Source organism: Sapajus apella, unplaced genomic scaffold, assembly GCF_009761245.1.
Source record: "Sapajus apella isolate SASKATOON/1434 unplaced genomic scaffold, GSC_monkey_1.0 scaffold128, whole genome shotgun sequence".
In the NCBI taxonomy this organism is placed as follows: Eukaryota; Metazoa; Chordata; class Mammalia; order Primates; family Cebidae; genus Sapajus; species Sapajus apella.
In genome coordinates this window covers 3,455,478-3,476,561 of record NW_022437068.1, presented here as the reverse complement: position 1 = coordinate 3,476,561, position 21,084 = coordinate 3,455,478, and the positions used below count along the sequence as shown (strand labels likewise).

The 21,084-nt window shown below is 52.4% G+C and overlaps 1 protein-coding gene across 5 annotated transcripts in view; it reads left to right on the top strand.

The window, feature by feature from the left end:
• The window catches only part of GRIP2 (glutamate receptor interacting protein 2), a 113,561-nt gene that overhangs the window by 29,921 nt on the left and 62,556 nt on the right, over positions 1-21,084 (top strand). For 4 of the 5 annotated variants that reach the window (XM_032262333.1, XM_032262330.1, XM_032262334.1 and 1 more), the window contains exon 1: positions 16,991-17,150. The exons of the other annotated variant lie outside the window; for it this stretch is intronic. In XM_032262333.1, the coding sequence (XP_032118224.1) occupies positions 17,090-17,150 (61 nt within the window). In that variant the 5' untranslated portion in view covers positions 16,991-17,089. Of the gene's footprint in view, positions 1-16,990; positions 17,151-21,084 lie in introns of those variants that run through there. 5 annotated transcript variants of the gene reach the window in all.

Here is a 21,084-nt window from a genome sequence, read left to right as displayed (position 1 = left end):
TCTGTTGCGTATATACCTTCAAGTAGAATCATCACCAGCTCATAGGATACACATATGTTAACAGCTTTATTGAGATATTGTTTAGAATATGCTTATCTTGAAATGTTAATGGATACTGTCAAACACCTTTACAAAGTAGCCGTACCACCTGACACCACCACCAGCGGTGACTGAGAGTTCTGGTTGCTCCACACCCTCTGCAATGCTTGGTGCTGTCAGACTCCTTATTTTGGTTTTGCCATGAATTTATATTTCTATCACACTTCTCAGGGGATTCTCAACTCTTGCTGTGTATCCAGACCACCTGGTGAGCTTTAAAAATACAGGCCCTGGGACCCTGCCCAGGTTATTCTGAGTCGGAGTACCCTGAATCAGGGCTAGGACACAGATGTGTGCAGATTGAACAAGCTGCACTCCCCCATGTTCCCCACCGCGAGCCTCTGTTCCGCCAGCTCCCCTGCCAGGTGACCACTCAGCTTCTTATTGACTCCTGGTTCTTGATGACCACTGTGCTTAACCTCAGGCTGTCATTCTTCAGGCCTGAGGCCCTTCTCTGGCTGGACCCTTGGTTTCTGTCCAGCTGTTGAGATCTTGTCTGTGCCTTGGTGTCTTGGGAGGTGAGGAGTGCGTAGGGATCTGAGAGGCGGGTGGGAGGCACTGGAGGGCAGCTTCACCTAGTACAGACAGTGGCTCTGAGGGTCCCCTGGTTTCCATGACGACCTTTGTAGACTGTGCCTCAGTGACAGCCATGCCTCCTCTGAGGGACTGACTGTAGGGAGGGGAGAACCGATGGGTGCTACTTAAGAGTAATGGGTGGCACCAAGGTTGCAAACACAGACGCCTACAGGGTCAGGCAATGTGAGTGAGGAGGATGGGCCTGTAATAAAGCACACACATGCTCTGGAACACACAGACACACACCTGCACGTACAGACACCCTCCTAGATGCATTCTCTCACACACACAGAAAAGCAGAACATCCAAACCAGCCATTCTCAACAGGGGTTGATTTTTCTCCCCAGGGGATATTTGGCAATCTCTGGAGACATTTTGGGTGATCACACGTGGGGAGAGGGTATGTGCCACTGGCATCCAGTGGGAGGGAACAGGGAGGCTGCAAACACCCTACAGTGCACAGGACAGCTCCCCGCCACCACAAAGAATTGTCTGGTCCAAAATGTCAACACTGCCTGAGGTTGAGAAACCCTGATCTAAAAAAAGTTACATCTGTTTCAGCCCACATAAAAGTTTAGTGTCATTTCAAAGCAGAACTTTTACTTTACAGCTTTATTTTAGGTTGAATTGCACATCAGGTCGGGCGCCAGCTTCTCACCATTGGGTAGCTCCGGTAAAAGCAGTGTCTCTCGGGCTATCTGGGGAAGGCCAGTATTTTTTTTACTTTCGATCCATTGGAGACTAATACATTTGAGAAAAATACACTAACAAAGAGTTATTGAAAATGAAATAAAAAAAACAAAGATATGAAAATACAAGCCACTGATCAGGCACTTGGATATTGTGGCAATGTGTGAAATTGCTGTAATCATTTCTAACCGTCGGTTCTCCTCAAATGTTTGTTTCCAAACATAACCCTCGCTGTCCAGTGAGCCGTCCAGCGACAAATAGTTCAAAGACAGGACTGGGTCCGCAGCTGCACTTTCTGTAGCTCTGCTTTTAATCTGACTGAGGCTCTGATGGCCTTAGCACCCCTGGTCCCGGCCCCAGCTGGCCCAGACACCCTCCACTGTGCCCAGGGCAGCTCCCCTCCTGGCCCCCTGGCTCTGACTTCCTGCTGCTGCTTCAGTGTAAGGGTCATGTCCCTATCCCAGGTGGGCTGTCTCTGTCGGCAAGAGGCTGATCTGGGGTCGGGCTGGGACACACATGTTCTTAAGACCAAAGAGGAACCACTCTGTGATGCTGGCAGGAAGGAGGTGACAAAAGGGATTTCATCACACACAATTGAATGTTAGACACCCCTAGTCTCAAAAGTCCTTCCCCACTGGGGATGTCTCCCCTACCCTTCCTCTCACCTTCACCCTGTTGCCTCAAACCCCTCTTCCTTTGCTTGGACTCTGGGGCCAGACAACCCGGGTTCAAATCCCAGCTCTGCCACTAGCCAAGAGGGTGACCTTGAGCAAGAGATGTCACCTCTATGAGCCTCAGTTTCCTCCACTATAAAATGGGGATAATTATGGTCCTCATGCAAAGGTTTTTGTCAGAGTTAAATGAGTTAATATACATAAAGTGTTTAGAACAGGGCCTGGCTCAACTTCTGCCTCTGCCACAAACCAGCTGTGGGGCCACAGGCAGGTCGCTTCCCTTCAGCAAGTGGTGGTTCTTTAGGTTAAAAATGTGGCCTCTCCGGGTGCTTGTGAGGCTCTAGAGGAAAACGCATATAAAAGGTGCAGTGCAGAGGCTGAGGCTGAGACTGGAAGGAGCTGCAGCAATCAGAGCAAGAGTGGGGTGGTGGAGGAAGCAGCCGGCCCTGGTGTATGTGTGGCTGGTGTTAAAATACTGCAGCACCCCACACTGGCTGGGAAACAACTGCCTCCCCAAGGTCTCCTCACCCAGTGTCTCCAGGTGTCTCCCCCAGGACCCCTGGATCTCCCATGATCTGGCAACCAGAACTTTAATGTGTGGCCCAGTAGGGCCCTGACCATCCTGACTGGCCAAGCCCATCACCCTGCCTGTATCCCCTAGGTCTCCACGGGACTCCCCCAGGGCAGGGGACTAGGCACCAGGCCCTAGAGGTCCAGTGGCTTAGAAAATGTGCCCTCTCTCCTGGCCTCCGTTTCCCCATCTGCGAGGTGGGTGAGGTATAGTTTGGACCAGAAGATTTCTCCGACACAGCACGATTCTAAGAATCCAGCCTTCTGCAACCATGTTAATCAGTTTCTTCCCCTGAAGTCATAGTTCCAGGTGTCCAGGCACAACTCAGTCTTGGCTGTCATTCCTGAATCACAGACAGGAAGGAGGCCCCGAGTCCACCGCAGAAGATGGAAAGTGGGTGGGAGGCAAAGCCCACAGGGTGGGGGCATCTGGGCAGAGTGGGGAAGGCTGCTACTGCAGCCCCTCCTCGTAATCCTGATGGCCCAGCTGCTGCCTGTCAGCTGGGTTGATCACTCTGCTAGCTGCTGGGCCAGCATTTTCCCTGTGTTACCCCCACAACAGCCCCAGTGAGCAGGTGAGGAAGCTGAGGCATGGAGAGGGTAAGTGATGCTCCGGAGGCCACACAGCTGGCGAAGGGCAGATCTGGGGTTGGACCCTCGGTTGTCTGACTGCATGGCCTGCCCGTGGGGGTTGTTTGCCGAGTGCTCATGGTGTGCTGGACTCATGCTCCACATCCAGGCCTAGAAAGCTGGAATACATCCCTAGCTACTTCCTCCCTTGCTCTCACCTGTCCCGTATTCAGGGGTCCCATCCCATCTCTGCCTTTCCCCAACATAGGCATACTTCTGGTCCTCTTTACAGTTTGGCTTTGTAGCTGATCCTGACGCTAGTGATGGGGATGGGGATAGTCCACTTCCAATCTCAGACCCCAGATCTTGTGCCACATGAGTCAGGTATTAGTCCTAAGGAGATGCTTATGACAGAATGAGAGAGCACAGGCCTCGGAACCAGATGGCCTGGGTTTTAATCCCAGCGGTGACACTTCCTTGCTGTGTGACACTGGGCAGGTGATTTAACCTTTCTGAGCCTCAAGTTCCTCCTCTGTAAAGTCGACATACTTCTCCTGGCCTCACAGGGCTGTGTGTGTCTGTAATGAGTCTCTACTTTTCTTTAAAATGTGTCTGCGGCCGGGTACAGTGGCTCATGCCTGTAATCCCAGCAATTTGGGAGGTCAAGGCGGGCAGATCACCTGAGGTCAAGAAGTGTGAGACCAGCCTGGCCAACATGGAGAAACCTCATCTCTACTAAAAATATAAAATTAGCTGGGTGTAGTGGCACATGCGTGTAATCCCAGATACTTGGGAGGCTGAGGCAGGAGAACTGCTTGAACCCAGGAGGCAGAGGTTGCAGTGAGCCAAGATCGCACCATTGCACTCCAGCCAGGGCAACAAGAGTGAAACTCTCTCTCAAAAAAAAAACAAAAAACAAACAAAAAAAACATGTCCTCGACTGGCTGCCTCTCACGGCCCTGGTCTGCATCCCCGGTATCTATTAATTGCATGGCTGCAGTGGCCTCCTCACTGGTATTCCCACCTTCACTCTCAGTCCTTCTTCAGTCTGTCCGTCCCCTGCTGCCGCAGGGATACTGTTAAAACCTAGGTCAGATCACTCCCTCCTCTTCCCAACACCCTCCCATGGCTCCCACTTCCCTCTGAGGAAGCCCAGAGTCCTCACTGCAGCCGAGCTGGCCCTTGGTGGTCTGCCCCTGACACCCCCCGTCATCCTTTCTGCTGCTCTTTACATCACTCAGCTCCAGCCCTGGCCTCCTTTCTGGGCCTCAAACACACCAAGCACGTCCTGTCCCAGGGCCTTTGTGTGGGCTGTGTTCTTTGCCTGGCTCAGCAATCTGCATTGTTGGGCATGATTGGTTCCCCCATTCCCTTCATTTGTGCAAAGACTTGATCACAGAGACCTCACCCTACCTCATAACCATCTCACCCCACTTCATTTTTCTTCAAAGCGCTTATTTCGACCTGTGTTGTATTACATATTTGTCATGTCTTTGTCTCTCTGAGTAGAATGTAAGTGCTGGAAGCCGTATTCACTGCTGGAGCATGAGAGCTGCCCAGCACATGAGCAAGTGAATGAATGATGGGCACAATTGAGTGATTTGGGCCCGGGAATAAATGCTACTAGATTATACTGCTGTCATCATCAGTGCTTCCACTGCTAGGGCCTCATGAAAATCCTTGTTTGAGGACTAGACGAGCCCCCAGTGTGTGTGGTGACCTTGTTCTCACCCGATTTTCCTTATCTGTGGAGTGGTGGGATCAGCCTGAACCTCGTGCTGACTCTCCTCACTCCTGGAATGCCATGTCTCCTGGGATGCCATGTGACACTGCAGCCCAGAGGCATGCAGGGTCCCCAGGGAAGGCATGAGGGATGGTTGGCCTTACTGAGTGGGAACCCATGCTGCAGAGGCAGGGGGCTTGGAATGACTTGTAGCCAAGATTCCTGTTGGGGGCCTGCTTTCTTCTTCCTTGTAGGTATTTTTTCCAGTGCTCAGGAACTGATTGGAAGGGTGCTTGGAACCAAGGGTCCTAGGTTTGAGTCCCTAGCCTTGCCCTCACTTCTGAGTGAGTTGCCTAAGAATCTACTCCAAACTGAAAGGGAAACCGAGGGGAACCATTGAATGCTCCAGCTGGCCTCAAGGGGCAGGACTGAGGGCAAAGAGCAAGAAGATGCCTCAAGGCTGGGCAGTTCACATTCATTCATTCATTCAAGTGAGTCCTTTGGGAGCCACAGAAGATTGTAGAGAGGGAGAGAAGTGATGTGATCATTTCACAGATTATTGGAGGTGAGGTTGACCCTACTTTTGATTATTGGATCCCACCTCCAGTAATCAGAAAGGGCCTCAGAGAAGGCCAAGTTCCTAATTTTACAGTGGAGAAACTGAGGCCCAGAGTAGGCAGAGAATCATCCCAGGTCACACAGTGGTCATGTGACTGCATCTCTAACTGAAAGTCATGGAAAGGGGAGTTTTCTGGGGTTCAGGGCAAGATTGGAGCTCTCTGGAGCTAAGGGCAAGATTGGAGGGGTATGGGCTGTGAAAAAGAGCTTTTGTGGGGGGTCACAGCTTGCTTGGTGAGCAACATGTATGGCTTACACTGTCCCTTTGATCCCTTAATGGTCTGGGGGGGTTGATTGCCTTGCTCTGTCCCCACTCTGACTCTGGTAACCTGTGGTTTGGCTCCACTTGCCGCTGTGGCGTCCGTCTTGAGTTCTGGCATTCTCTGCTGTGGTTCTAATGGCCTGGGGCCAGACCCCAGTGTGGTGGTTGTGGATCCATGAGTGTAATGCCCTGTAGTTGTGGAGCCACCATCTGGGGCTTCCTGAAGCTAACATTCTGTGGCTCCAGGGTTTCAATTTTGTGTGCCCTTGTGGGCTGTCACCCGGTGCCCTGTGGTGTGTGGCTCTGTGTCCCCATCCTTGGAAGCTCTGTGGCCCCGTGGGCTATCACCCAGTCCCCTGTGGTCATGTGGCTCTGTGATCTTGTCTAAGAGCCCTGTGGCTCTCATGGTCTGTCACCTAGTTTCCTGCTGGATCCCGATCCCCACACTATGGTGTCTCATTTGAATGGCCAGAGTCATGAGACTTTGTCCAGATCATTGACCCTGCTGACCTGGAGAAAATCACACAGATATTGGACATCCTGCAGCCAGGCTGGGCTGTCTGTGGCACATCTGGGATGTGCTCCTCCCTTTCTTCATCTGGGGCCCACAAGAAGCAGTACCCAGAGATGGCCCTGCCACTAGCAAGCTGTGAGTGAGCTGTGTCACCTTGGGCACCCTCCTTTCTCTGTGCTTGAGCTTGGCAGTTTTGGGGGTGAAACGCATGGCAGGATGGGAGCTGTGCTGGTGACGAGGTGGCCAGGACAAGCTCCAGGGCCCCTCTGTGGGGACTTCCAGTTTTCTGTGGACCACGTGGGAGATACAGACCTTCAGACTGCCCGAAGGAAGGGTGATGCTGGGACATAGCTCCCTGCAAGGGTCTGTCACACCTACTTTTCCAGGACGATGCTGTGCTGCTTGCCACTTAGGCTGAGGACATCAAAACCTGGAGTGGACAAAGTTCACACGGCCCCTTCTCTTCCTGTGGCACAACCCTGCTCTCCCACCTCTCCAGACCTTCGGGACTTGGGGTGTGGGATCTGTTGGGGAGGTAGGGAAAGAGGAGGCAGGGTCCCCAGGACTGCAGGGTCCTGCCCAGCCCTGTGGATTGGTTCTTGTTGTGATGTGGAGGCTGGAGGCCTTTTCCTGTGTTTGGGAGTGCCTGAGAAACTCTGTCAGTGGTCGGGGTCCAGGGGGCAGGTCCAGCTCCATTCCAGCCACTGGCCCCACAGGCACATCTGCTAAGTGGTAACAGCAGCCCCTGGGAGCCCAGCATTGGGTTCAAGCCCTGGCTCTGCTTTCAGTGGACTCTGTGACCTTGAGCTTTTTTTTCCCCTTCTTAATTACTGCACCTGCCAGAGGGGACAAGAACCCCTCATGTAACACTCTCTCCCCAAGGGCAGACCAGCCTTTGCCCCTTTCACTTAATTCTTGCCTCGTTTCCCAGATGAGGGCCTCACTGGCTGGTGCCCAGGGAAGAACAGGAGCCTGATCCCACCTCCCACTTCTGACCCCGAAGAGCCCTCCCAACCCCCAGAAATGCCAGGCAGACCCCCTGGCACAGAGACCCAGGGTCTCTGGAGCTTGAGGTGCCCGACTATGGGCTGTGCCATGCCCCTTGTGCTTGGTGCCATGTTTGCTGTATTGAATCATACCACCCACGTGATTGCACGGAGCTGAGCAAGAAGTGCATCTGTGTTTAGAGTGGCAGGGTGGGTCCCAGGGTGGGCCTGGCCAGCACCTGATTCAGACTCCTGCTCGGCTCCAAGCTGCATGACTTTGACTCCTTGCCTGATCCCCCCATTCATGAAGCGGGCATAATTAGGCCCTACGTGGTGGGATGCCGGAAAAGGTTAATGTGCATCCGGGGCTGGGAACAGTGTCTACCTTTGCCGCAGAGTGATCATTAACGTGATTCATCTCTATCCTCTTTCCCCATTTTTCAGATGAGGAAACTGATGCTCTGCAAGAGAAATATCTGATACATAATTTTAAGACAGGTCCCATGCACAGAGCCCTTGCAAACCCCAGACTTGTGTCATTTTCATGAAACGATCACACTGCTGGGTGCCTGGGTAATGCTATACTTACTGACTTTAGGGATGGCCAAGCAGCGTGGGATTTGAATCCAGCACTGTCTGACTCTGAACCCCTTCGGCAGTCCGTCCCCAATCTGAGACATTGCAGGTGTGGGGAGAAAGCCTGGGCTCAGAGTGGAGGAGGCGGCTGGCACTACTGTGGCCTGGCTTGAGGAGGAGCCCTGATGGAGCTGCTGCCCCGTGGCACATGAGGACTGTAGTGGCAGCATTTCCAACACCTCCACCCTAGCGCCCTGCGATTTAATCTGCGTACTTGTTAATGGTGCCTGCCCAGGCTTTTGCTCCTAATTATTGCTCTTTAAAGGCAGTGCCAGGAATATTAACAGGCATGCCACCTGTTTCTTGGCAGGTGGCCCTGTGGGTGCACCTGTCGGCCAGCCGCCCTAGCCCATACTGAAAACGCTTGGTGGCATTCTCTTTCTTGGCTCGGGAATGTCTGGGAGCCATCAGATGGATGAGCTGCTTCCCCTGGCAGGGATTTAGCCTCCCTTGGGACTGTTTCCTCTGCTTCCTGAGCCTCAGAGCGAGTCTGGTGAAGGTGGAGGGCAGGAGACAGGTAGGGGTAGAGGGGTTTCTTAGAAATCCTTCCTCTGCTACTTGGACACCATGTGACGCAGAAGCAGCCACTTTTCCTCTCTGAATGGCAGTGTTCCCGTCTTCCTTACAGGGCAGCAAGGTGACAGTGACTCTTTACCCCAGGGTTCAGTAAAATCAGTGCGAAAGCTTAAAAAGTGGCCACTGCCTGGACTCCACACCCCCAAGTTTCTGATTGAGCATGAGTTTTTTGTTTTGTTTTGTTTGTTTTTTGAGATGGAGTCTCACTTTGTCGTGTGATCCTAGCTCACTGCAACCTCCGTCTCCCAGTTTCCAGTGAATCTCCTGCCTCAGCCTCTCCAGTAGCCGGGACTACAGGTGCCCGCCACCACACCCGTGTGCCCGGCTAATTTTTCTATTTTTAGTAGAGACGGTTTCACTATGTTGCCCAGGATGTTCTCAAACTCCTGACCTTGTGATCCACCCGCCTTGGCCTTCCAAAGTCCTGGGATTGCAGGTGCGAACCACTGCACTCAGCCCAGCACTAGTTCTTTTAAGCTCCCCTGTAATTCTAATGAGCAGCCAGGTGACATCACCTTATGATAAGGTAAGGCTTCATGACTGTGGAGCCCCAAGTTCTGTGCCGGGTACACAGTAGGTGCCCAATAAAGATGGCTTCCCTCTTGGTGACACATGCCCAGTCCTGGTAAGTTTGCAGGATGTTCTCACTTGCTTTGTCTCCATAGAGCATCCAATTGATTGTCTGAGTGCTTCATCATCAGCCTTTATATTATCGATGGGGAAACTGAGGCCTAGTATGTTTGACCCCAGAGCTCATGCTGCTAAGCCAGACAGAGGAGTGGCTGCTCTGCAAATGCTGAACTCTGGCAGAGGAAGGCAGCTCGACTGCACAGGAAGCCTGAATCCACTCCTCTTCTCCCTCCTCTGCCCCTACTTCAGTCCAGTGGCCATCGCCACTCCCCTGCATAGCACAGGGTTCCTCCCTGCTCTGCCTGCCTTTGCCCTTCCCCTGCAACCCTCCTCCCCACTTTCTCCCTCCGGCAGCCAGAGGGATGGTGTTAAAGCCACAGGCAAGGTTCCCACAACCTCAGAGGAAAAGCCAGATGCTCAGGAGACCCAGCATTGCCTGCCCTTCCTCGGACCCTCCAGGCCCTTGCTGCTCCCTCCCTTGGGAGCACATTCTCCCTCCAGCCCCCACCCACCACAGCACTTTAATCTTCTTCTTTTAAGCCTTTTTTCAAATGTCACCTTTTTAGGAAGGCCTTTTATGACCCCCTCTTTTAATTTTTATTTTATATTTAAAATTTTCATTTACTTCCAAATAGCACATATAACACAGGAATACCCCTGAGGCATTTTAAGGGCAAATCACAGACTTTTTTTTTTTTTTTTTGGTTTCATCTGTATCTCCACAGATAAAGACTTTTCTCAACTCTAATTACAATGACAGCAGCAACCCAACAGAATTAACTGTAATTTCTTCATATCATCTCGTACCCAGTCTTTGTGCAATTTTCCCTGGTTGTCTCCGAAGTGTCTCGTCACGATCGGTTTATTCAAATCAGGATTCAAGTGCAGTCCCTTGTCGCATTTGGTTGATGAGTCTCTTAAGTCTCTTTTAATCTGTAACAGTCCCTTTCCCTCTTTTTCTCCCCACTCTCACTGTTTGTTGGAGAACCCAGGTCATTTTTCCTGTGGAATGTTCTCATGGTCTCATTTAATTCATTCTTCTGCCCCACTGTACTTTCTCCCCACTGGTATTTTGGGCTAAAGCTGGATTTGATTCAGGTCCAATTTTGCAGGAAAGAATCCATCTCAGGGAATGCTGTGGGCTTCCTTCCACATCCCATTCAGGGCTCATAATGCCACGTAGGTCCACTCTGGGTGACGCTAAGACCTGTCTGGGAGTCCGAGGACTCTCTGCCTCATCCCTCTGTCACAGAGGCAGTGGGGGATCCTTTATTTCACTAGGATTGTAAAAAGATGGTTTTCCAATTCTGTCATTTCTTCAGCACTTGCTGTGGCTCTTCTCTGAAGGATGCCTTTCCCTTATTAGGGCTGCCTAAAACTGCGTATACAGGAAACACAGGAAAGGTGCTTCTTTCTTTACCTTCATGTATCCGTTCACAGAAAAACGATGTGGTATCGTAACCATCCCCAAAGGAACCAGCCAGGTTTTATTTTTTCTTTTCAGAATCAGTAGGAACACATGGATCTCTACAGTTTTGTAGTCATGATTCTTTTCTGATGTACAAGTTGTCCCAAATTTGGCCCGTGGGAGACCCCTCCTGCTGGCTCCTATGTCCTCCCAACTTTCCCCACTGACTCTTAGCACTTCTTTACTTTCCGAGACTATAAGAACGGCTCATCTTGCATTTTCCCTGCCTCCGCTCTGGAATCATCTATTGCTTTCAGGAGTCGTGGGGGTCCTTTTGCTGGACAGAGGACTTTAGAGTCCAGAGTCTGGGTTCTGGGGAGACCAGCCGCTTTGTAATTGGCAACATCTACCTCTGGACTCCAGCACCCCTCACTTGCTCTGTTTATTTCTTTTAGCTTTCACCTCGCAACATGTTGTATCCTTTACTTACCTGTTCCATCTGTCATTTATCCTGTCTTCCTTACTGGAATATTAGCACCTTGAGGCCTTGGTGGCTGTACCTCCACGTCTGGCACACAGACAGTGCTGAATAAAGATCTGCTGAATGCCCAAATGGATGGAGAGATGGATGGATGGCCTGACTCTGCCCTCATCCTCTCCCTCCCCAAGCCTGGAAAAGCAGTCAAGAGGGTCTGCCCCCAGGCCCCTCCCTTCCAACCACAGAGCCAGCCTTGGAGGCCTTGGTCTTATTTAGATCAGTGGAGCTGGGCAGCAGAAATGTCACCGCTTGGCTCACAGGGAAGAAAAGGCCGAGAAGATGAAAGGCATCTCTGATGAGATGCTAATTTGTTTCTGGAAGCAGGTGGGGGTGGCAGCAACCCAGGGCCTCTGGGGCTTTTTGAAGCTGAGGCAGGAATGGAAAAAGCAGCATTGGTGGAGGCTGGCCTGGATCCCTCTGTGATCTTTTCCTTTTTTTAAACCTATCTCCTGGGCTCTGTGCAGCCTCAGTTTTGAGGAGAACGAGATAGTCCTGTGTTTGAATCCTGGCTTGGCCACCTTAGTAGCTGTGTGAGCTTAGACAACAGGGGGAATTTCTCTGTGCCTTGGGACAGAGAAAGTGAGAATGCTATAGGGAGGATGAAGTTAGGGAGGACCATGGAGTACAGCCCATGGAGGCCGGAGAACAGCAGAGCCTTGCTTGAGGCCATATAGTAGTACACACTGGCTGGGCCCTGAACTCAGGCCTCCTGGCTCCCAGCTGGGCTGATCTGCCCTTGCTGTTTTCTTGATGACTCAGCCTGAAGCACCCATGGGTTCATCTCCTTTAAGGGGGGCCTCTGTTCCCTCACAATTCCCTGGGGCTGTCGTCTGCAGAAGGAGCCTGCAAAAATCTGGGGAGCACAGGGGAGCCTAGCAGGTGTGGCCTAGGTAATGAGCAAGCTTCAGATGGCTGGAACCTAGGACCCCAAGCCTCCCTCTGCTGTCTTCCTGATTTTCCAGTCGAACTGCTCACCTGGGATCCCTGAACCCACAAGGAACTCTTGATCCAGCTGTGGCCTCCTTTGACTAAAGTTGAGGGCCCAGGGGGCCTCTGCTGAAGGCAGAGTTGGGGAGCGTATTATTCTGCGTTCTGTTCTCATTCACTGAGCCCTTGCTGAGCCCCTGCTGTGTGCTGGAATCTGAGATGAGGAAGACACTGGACTAGTTAGGATTCTTTTGGACCCAAGTTACCAAAAACCAAACCCAAACTGGCTTAAGCAAAGAAAGGAATGTATTGACAAGTTAAAAAGGGATAGCCAACTTCAGGCATTGTAGGTTCCAGGTGCTGAGATGACATCATCATCAGGATTGGATTTGTCTTTCTCTCTCTTCTTTTTGGTGACACAGTGGCCACCAGCAGCCTCAGACTGACATGGCTTCTCCACACCTCTAGGAAATTCCCTTTCCCAGTGGCTTCATCCAAAGCCCCAGAATGGCCTCTCATTGGGTTGACTTGAGTCATGTGCCCATCCCTGAGCTGTTTGCCATGGCTGGGTGTTGGGATAGGCTACTTGTTCTGCTTTGGGTCAAGGTCCTCCTGGGGCTGAAGGACAAAGCTCCTCCCCTGGGAAGGGGAGGAGTGGCTCCCCAAGGGAAATAGGGGTGACGTTGCTGGAAGAAAAGGGAATAGCAGTTTGGGGAAGTTGGACTGCACGTGGCGAGAGGAGCGTATTGACTGTATATTGTGTACTGTGTACATACAGATGCTTTTTGTTTTTGTTTTGTTGTTGCTGGGTTTTTTTAGACGGGATCTCGCTCTGTCACTCAGGCTGGAATGAAGTGCTATGATTATAGCTCACTGCAGCCTCAAACTCCTGGACTCAAGCAATCCTCCTGCCTCAGCCTCCTGAGTAGCTGGCACTACAGGCATGCACCACCGTGCCAGGCTAATTAAAACAATTTTTGGTTTTTTTTGGAGAGACAGAGTCTCACTATGTTGCCCAGGCTGGTCTTGAACTCCTGGCCTGAAGTGATCGTCCCACCTCGGCCTCCCAGAGAGCTGGAATTACGAGCCTGAGCCACCAATCCTGGCCTCAGATGCCTAGCATAAATCATCAAATCATAACTGGCCTAAAGTTCCTCCCAGCCTCTGCTGACACAGGGATGGGGATGGGAGTTATGTGGAATCATTGTTTCTTTCCTGCAGCACTGCGAGGTGCAGATTCTTGACCCCAATGTTCAGATGGGGAGACTGAGGCTCAGGGAGACGCAGCATCTGTCTCTGCTAGGAGTTCTTAGAGGGCAGGGACCATGTCTTCCTCAGTTCTGCTGCTTGCATTACACCTGCTGTAGCCAGGCAGCTCCTCAGTGGGACCTGGATCTTCTGAGATCTATGGAGCCTCCTCCCAAATTAGCTCTGAACAAGCTGAGCCCTAGTGACTTCTGGCGGATCCTGCACTCCCAAGACAGGTGACACATGATGTCCTGAGCTTGGGACAAGGTGGGAAAATATACCGGCCACTCCCCTCCACAGCTGTCTTCTCTTGAAACCACCATAATGCTGGGATGCCACCATTAGAAGCTACTGGATCACAGCATCTCTCTTGGCTCCTTTTTTTTTTTTTTTTTAAAGATAAATTCTTTTTCAGCACACACCTTGGCTCACCTGCACTGCTAATTTACCAGACCCACCAGGGTCTATCCAAATTCCACTTAAACCAAGGAATTGGCCATTGGTCCACTTGAATCCCCAAGGGCTACTCAATTCTGGCTTCACTTGGTTCTTTGCTACACCTAACAGCACCAATCTTAAGAATAATGCTCTGTGTTTGTAATGAGTGTGTGTGAGGAGTTCACGTTCGTTTGATCCCATTTCACTCTCACAGCATACAGGAAGGTACATCCTATTATCTTATCCACTTTACAGGTGAGGAAACTGAGGCTCAGTCAGGTAAGTAACACAGTCTAGTTGCACAGCTAGAAGGTGGTGGAGCTGGAATTTGAACCCAGGCAGGCTGGCTCCACAGTCCACACCCTTAAATACTCCTGAGATTGCACCTAACAAGCATTTTGCCCCCTCCAAGTCAGTGCCAGGTGTAACGGACAGATCCACCCTGCCCTCAGAGCATTTGAGCCACGACAGCCATAAGGGGCAGGTAGGGGGAGGTTATCACCTCCCTTTTGCAGCTGAAGAAGCTGAGGGACCCCAGGGAAGGGAGTGGCTTAAGGCCCCATAGTTGGGGGTTTTGCACCTAACTGTAGCCTCCTGCAGTGGGCCCTTGAAGCCTGTGGGGCCTCTGGGGTGGGTGTGTAGGGGACAGAGACCCAGAGCTGAGCCTCGAGCTGGCAGACCCACCTTCCTATCCAGGTCTGAATGTGGTCCTGGGGATGTCCTCACCTGTAAGGCCTGGGACACTTACAGGGCACCCTCCAGGGTTAACTGGTGACAGGAAACCCCACCAGGTCGGGACTCTGCCTCTCCCACACCCTGGAAGCCTCAGCCTCTTTATTTATTTATTTATTACTTATTTATTGCTGTGCTTTCTACGCGTCAATTGGAGCTGGCACTACAGATCACCTGGGCCACTTCTCTTCTTACCAAAGGCACTGCTGGAGGTGGGAAGTGGCCTCATCCATGGCCAGAGCTCCCGACCCAGCTCTGCCACTTAACAGTCTGCACAACCCCGGGCAATACAGCCTCCCCTCCCTGGGGTAAGCCAGCGGAGCTCTCGGTCCACAGCCCAGCACGCAGTAGGGGTTTTATAAGGGGTGCTTGCTCCCTGGGCCTAGATGTGGCAGCGGCCTAGTTTGGTGGCTGGGATCTGAGACCTGTTTTGTCACATGTGTGCTGTGTGACCCTGGTAGAGTACTGCACCTCTCTGAGCTTCAGTTTCCTTGCTTGTAAAATAGGGATGTTCCGAGGACCACCCTCATGCACTCTAAGGATTTGATGTGATAGTTCATGGAACACATCAGATTCCTGCCTTTCCTGCTTTCACCTTGCTGGGCCTCCTATCCCCATTCACACACAAGGGGTTGGGCTCCATGCAGAATAACCACAACATTAATCATGATTATATATTATTTATCTAGCACCTACTGTGTGCCAGGCTTTACTAAGTACTCTATGCTTGTGATGTCATGTAGCCCTGCCATACTGGAGGCAGGAGCTGTTAGCTCCATCTGTCAGATGAGGAAACTAAGGCACACTGAGTTGGGATTTGAACTCAGATCTGCCCACTCCCAAAGGCATGTGTTCTCGCCTCCCTTCCCTTCCTCCCTGCACAGCTAAGCCACAGCTTTGCTGCTCCTCTAGAGGCCCACGCCTCTCATCTGCAGAGGAGAGGGTTACAGTGGGGATGGGACAGGGGCTATGGCAGTGGGGCAGCCCTCATGCTGTCCTCAGATCTCAAGAAGGAGCTGGGTGATGCCGTTCAAGTGCCCACTTCCTGCTTCCTTGGCTGGCCCTGAGAGGCCTCTGCCACCCATACCTTTAGAATGAAGACAGAATCCCTCAGCAGAGTCCATGTAAAGGAGCCCAGGACCTCCAGCCTAGCTGAGTTGCCCCAACAGAGCTCCTTGAGGCTCACCTTCTGCCAGTACTGCCTCCTGATGCATTGGACTGGAATCCACATGCTGTGGGGGCTCTGAGCCTGGGGCCTGCTCCCTCTTTGTTTAAAATTATTTGTCTGCAAGTTTCAGGGAGGTAGAATGGTAGAACCAAAAGGAGACTCCTGCATGGAATCAGAAGGGCTGGGAGATTGCTGAGAAGGGAATCACTTCCTTGAGGTATAATTCATTTTTATTATTGGCTAGATCTGTGTATCCAGAACTGCCCTGTGCTCCATCCATCCTAGGAATCCTGCACACTGGTGAATGCTGGGCCAAAGCATTCCAGAGACAGAATTACTGCAAAGTGTTGGGGATTGGCAGGAGTTCTGCATGTGGGGGAAAACTCTGACTTTCTCAAGGGAGGCCCTCACTGCTGATTCACAAGCGAAGACTGATTTTTGTGGCAGCCATGATTCCCGAGTGGGTGTCTTGCCCTTCCTATGAGTGTGGTCTGTACTCTGATTCATGAGCAGGGCTTTCATGGTTTGGGAAAAGGATGGAGGAAGCATGAGCACCTGGCTTCGTAGAGAGAGGGCAGGAACCTGGGGTTCTAAAGCCCCCTCTGGAACGTACATGCTCTGTGACCACAAGCAAGTCACTGCTCGTTTGCCTCAGTCTCTCCTAGGACACTGCCCTGCCAGACTCAAGGGTCAGGTTGTGGGATGAGAGAGGAGGCTATCCCTGTGTATGACAAGCAGGGATGCTGGATGTGTTTTCTGAGCACTCACACATAGTCCCCAAAGTCCACCCCCCAGCAGTTTGAGTGGCTTATCCGGGTATCACCATGTTACATATCGTTGCAGGGGTTACTAGTTAAGACATGATGCCCTGGGTCTCCTCGTTCTACGCTAGTGGCCCCATCACATGCCCAGTGCTGTGTTGCCTGCTGGGGACACAGGACAAGTGGACTCTTGTCCTTGTCTCAGGAGCTCCTCAGTCTTGGGGACAGGTAGATAATCTCAACCTAGTATGAAATGCTTGAGATCCAGCAGGCTGAGCAAATATTCCCAGAGAGGATGCATGGAGTCCTGCTAGAGAGGAAGGGCGGTCTAGGGGGAGGGCCTTGCAGGTGCAAAGGCCTGGAGCTATCAAACAGCCAGCCCAGGGAAGAGGGGAGGAGGGGATTGGCAGATTTCAGCAAAAGATGGAGTGGGACAGGTGAGCACTTTGGGGGAAGGAGGACTTGAGGGTGGGGCCCGATGGAGGTTTGCTGCAGAAGCTAGAACATCCGGAGCTGCACTCCCCAGGCCCGGCTTCGGTGGAGGAAGGGCCTTGCCGCCACCAATGCCACCGCTGGCTCCGGGGAGGATTATCTATTTTAGCAACTCCGGGAGGGCGGAGGAAGGGAGCGCCCAGCCTGTGCCAGTTAGAGCAGGCAGCTCTGGAGCGGGCACAGGAGCTCTGGCTCCAGGCGCGGGAGGCTGGGGCAGGCTGCGCAGGGCTCTGCCTGCGGGCAGGAGGGCACGATGCTGGCGGTATCACTCAAGTGGCGGCTGGGCGTGGTGAGGCGGAGGCTCAAAGGTGCCGGTGAGTCTGGGTGGAGGGCAAGGGGCCCAGAGGGACTTCCCGGGCTCCCTGCCTGTCCTCAGTCACCCCTGCTCTCCCTCCCTCTCTCTCCTGGAGCCTTTTGGGTTTCTCTGCTGCATCTCTCTTTCTCCCTCTGTGTCTCTGCCCCAGACCACTCCACTTCCTTCCCCTCTCCCCATCCCTCTGGTTCATTCTCTCTGCTCCATCTCTCTGTCTGAGTCTTTCTGCTCTCTTCCTCTCTCTCCCACTATCTCTCTGGCTTCTGGGTCTCTGTGTCTCTCTCTCCTGCTGCCTGGCCTCCGTCACCCGGTTCTCTGCCCCGCCTCTGCTCTGCCTTCTCTCTCCCACTCTGTCTGTCTCTGTCTTGCTTTTCTCTGTTCCTCTTCCACTGTCGCTGTCTCTCCCTGGATCTCTCTGGACTTTGCTGTGTGTCTCCTTCATCACCCCCACCCCTTCCCAGGGCATGTCCCCAGCAGCCTTTTCTCTCCTTTCTGGTGAGGCCGTGGGGCTGTCCAGATGGGCTAGGGTCGCCTGATAGGAGTGCTGTGTGTGGTCGTGGAGGGGTGGGAGGGAGCAAGGGGCTGTAAGTGGGGAGTTGGGACAGGGGGCCACAGGCGAAGGCTGCCCGGCTCTGGGGAAGACTGTATGCTGAGCCCCAGCCTGTGTTGGCTCCCATCCCTGGACACATGCTCAGCCCCTGGGAAGGTGCTGGGGGTGCTTAAGCTGGGAGCAAGACTGGAGTGGGGGTGGGGAGGAGCTGGAGTTAAGCCGCAGGCTGTGTGACCCCAGGCTTCACCTATGCTGCCCGTTTCTCCATCTATAGCCCTGGGAGGAGGGAGGTGGTGCATTCACAGTCTCTGTGCTTCAGGCTGAGGACCAAGAATCATCTTACTGTCAACAGGAATAGCAGTGGCAGACATTCACTCAGTGCCGCTGTGTGCCAAGCAGTGCGTTCACTCATTCATTCCACACAGTAGCTCTGTAAGGCTGGTCCCATCCTCATTCTGATTGTGCAGAGGAGGAAACTGAGGCACAGAGAGGTTAAGTAACTTGACTAAGGCCACACAGCTGACATACGGAGGCTCTCCGGCCAGTGAGCTTGTAACTGAGCATTTCCCAGACTCTGAGGGGCCTACACAGGGGAGTCTGCTTCGGGTATGTGGGGAGATGGGGGTGGGTGTCTGTGGGGCAGCAGGGAGCTCTAAGTCCTGCACTGGCGTATGGGCAACTGGTGTCCTGACATCCTAAAGTTCCCTGAAAGCCTGGTTCACAGAGGCAGAGCAGCTGGTGCCTGGAGATCATCAGGAGCAGGGCTCTCCTTGGGGTTGGCCAGAGACTCCTGTGCTGAGACCACCCTCACGGGAGATGCTCCCTCCCCCATTGAGGCTGCTGTCTTTCGTTCAGGTCCACAGACCCTAAGAGCCCAGGGGATCCTCAGGCTGGTAGGATGGATGAAATCCTGGATTGGCTGCCGATGTGAGCCTCCCTGGGGTTTGGAGAACAGCCTGCTGAATGCTGTGATCAGTCTTTGCATCTTGGAGTGCAGGAAATGCTTGTATTTGCCCAGACAGTCCAGGATTCAAATCTTGTCCTGCCTCTTACTCCCTGTGTGGCCTTGGATGGCTATTCAACCTCACTTTCTTCTCCCAGTAAAGTGAGCCCCCAAAATTGCCCTTCTGAGATTGCAGTGCCAGCTGGGGAAGTTTGGGACACACAGTAGACTCCTGGAATTTTTAATTCCATCTTCCCTTTAGTGACCCAACCACTTACTTCCTCTCCCCATGCACACACTGCTGTCCCCAGGGCAGTCACATCTGGGGCCAGCATGGCTCTTCATAGAAAATAAGCAAAGGAAAAAGGAGGGTGCATCCTGGTTGACTGAGGACACACTGAGTGCAGACTTGAGCCAGGCTCCTGCCCGACCCTCTCCACTCCTTCACGGAGGGCACTGAGGGAGGAACAAGGGGCTTGCTTTGCGCATGCAGTGAACAGCCACGAACACAAAACCTCAAGGGAGGAGAATCCAAGTGATGTCAGAGGAGGGAAGGTGTTTCTTCTGTCTTCTTCTTCAAAATCTTTTTTCAAAAAATGCCTGGGACACGTTTCTCCATTTCCAGCCTATATTATTTTAATGGGCCGTCCTGTTGCTCATCTTTTCTGGGTGAGGCCCCCAAGGTTTCTCACTCTGTGATTACTTGGGTGGAGGTCCCCGAGCCACATGGCCACGTGACACCCCTCCCATGTTCCCCAAACTGAGACTTGAGGGTGTAGTTATTGCCTCGAGAAGGAAGCAATGATTTTGCTTGAGAGAGGTCAGAAGAAGATCCCAGAGCGGGGTATTTAAGGATGAATAGGAGTTTGCCAGGTAGATAAGAGGGGGAGCAGCTCATAAAAATGCCTGGAGGTGGCCAGGCGCGGTGGCTCATGCCTGTAATCCCAGCACTTTGGGAGGCTGAGGCAGGCAGATCACTTGAGGTCAGGAGTTCAAGACCAGCCTGGCCAGCATATAGTGAAATCCCGTCTCTACTGAAAAATACAAAAATTAGCTGGACATGGTGGCATGCACCTGTAGTCCCAGCTACTTGGGAAGCTGAGGCAGGAGAACCTCTTGGACCCAGGAAGCGGAGGTTGCAGTGAGCCAAGATTGCACCACTGCACTCCAGCCTGGGTGACAGAGTGAGACCCTGTCTCAAAAAAAAAAAAAAAAAAAAAGGCCTGGAGGCTTGAAAGATCTGCCTCAAGACCCCATGCGAGCTTTGGCCAGCATGAAGGGTGTGGGGAGAGGATGGACGCAGAGTGGAGGAGGTGAGAGTCTGTGGAGCTTGGACCCTGTCCTGGGGGCAGTGGGAGTCATGGATGGTCCTTGAGCAGGAGAGAGTGGAGGACTGCTTTGAGTGTTAGAATAGGCTCTGGACCAGGTACAGTAGCTCATGCCTATAATCCCAGATTTTTGGGAGGCTAAGGTAGGCAGTTCACTTGAGGCCAGGAGTTTGAGACCAACCTGGCCAACATGATAAAACCCCATCTCTAGTAAAAATACAAGAATTAGCCACAAGTGGTGGCAAATGCCTGTAATCCCAGCTACTTGGGAGGCTGAGGCAAGAGAATTGTGTGAACTTGGGAGACAGAGGTTGCAATAAGTCAAGATTGTGCCAACAAACAAACAAACAAACAAAAAAGAATAGGCTCTGGCTGTGGTCTACAGACTGTAGGTGGGGTTGGGGTGGGGCCCAGACAGGAGGTGAGGAGCCAGCATGGTAGGGTGGGCAGAATTAACGCATGTCAAGGCAGGAGAATAGCCTGTGCCATTTAGTCATTCAACAAATATTTATTGAACACCTATTATGTCATAGGTATTGTTCTAGGCCCTTGGGATACAAGGGGGAACAAGACAGAAACCCCCATCCTTGCCCTCCTAAGCTTTGTCTGCCTGTGCCCGCTCTGTGATTAATTATTCACTCCCTTCTTCCCCTCCTTAATGAGGCTCCCCTTGGCCTCCCACACACTTCCACATCTGGCTCCTGGCATTTCTCCTGGCAGCCACATCAGGGTCTCAGATCTGACTCCCAGCGTGGAAATGAGCCCTCTACCTCCAGTGCCCCACTCTGGGCCTCTGCCCTCTTCCATGCCTGGTGGCACCAGAATTTCAGATCAGCTGTGGTGGCCCAGAGACCAGGTAACTTTTTTTTGAATCAAGAAGACAGGGATAAACTCTCGTCCTGGAATTGCAGAATGCCAGCAGCCTGGAGCGAACCTCTAGACCTGTTCTTTGTTTCCCAAGCATTTATTGAGCACTTGCTGTGTGCCAGACACTTCCCATGTACTTTCTCACCCTTGCAACAAGCCTGTGGGTTATGAACTAAATCGCCCCATTTGCAGCTGAGGAAACTGAGGCTTAAAGACGAAGTTACTTTCCAAGGTCACACGCCTAGGA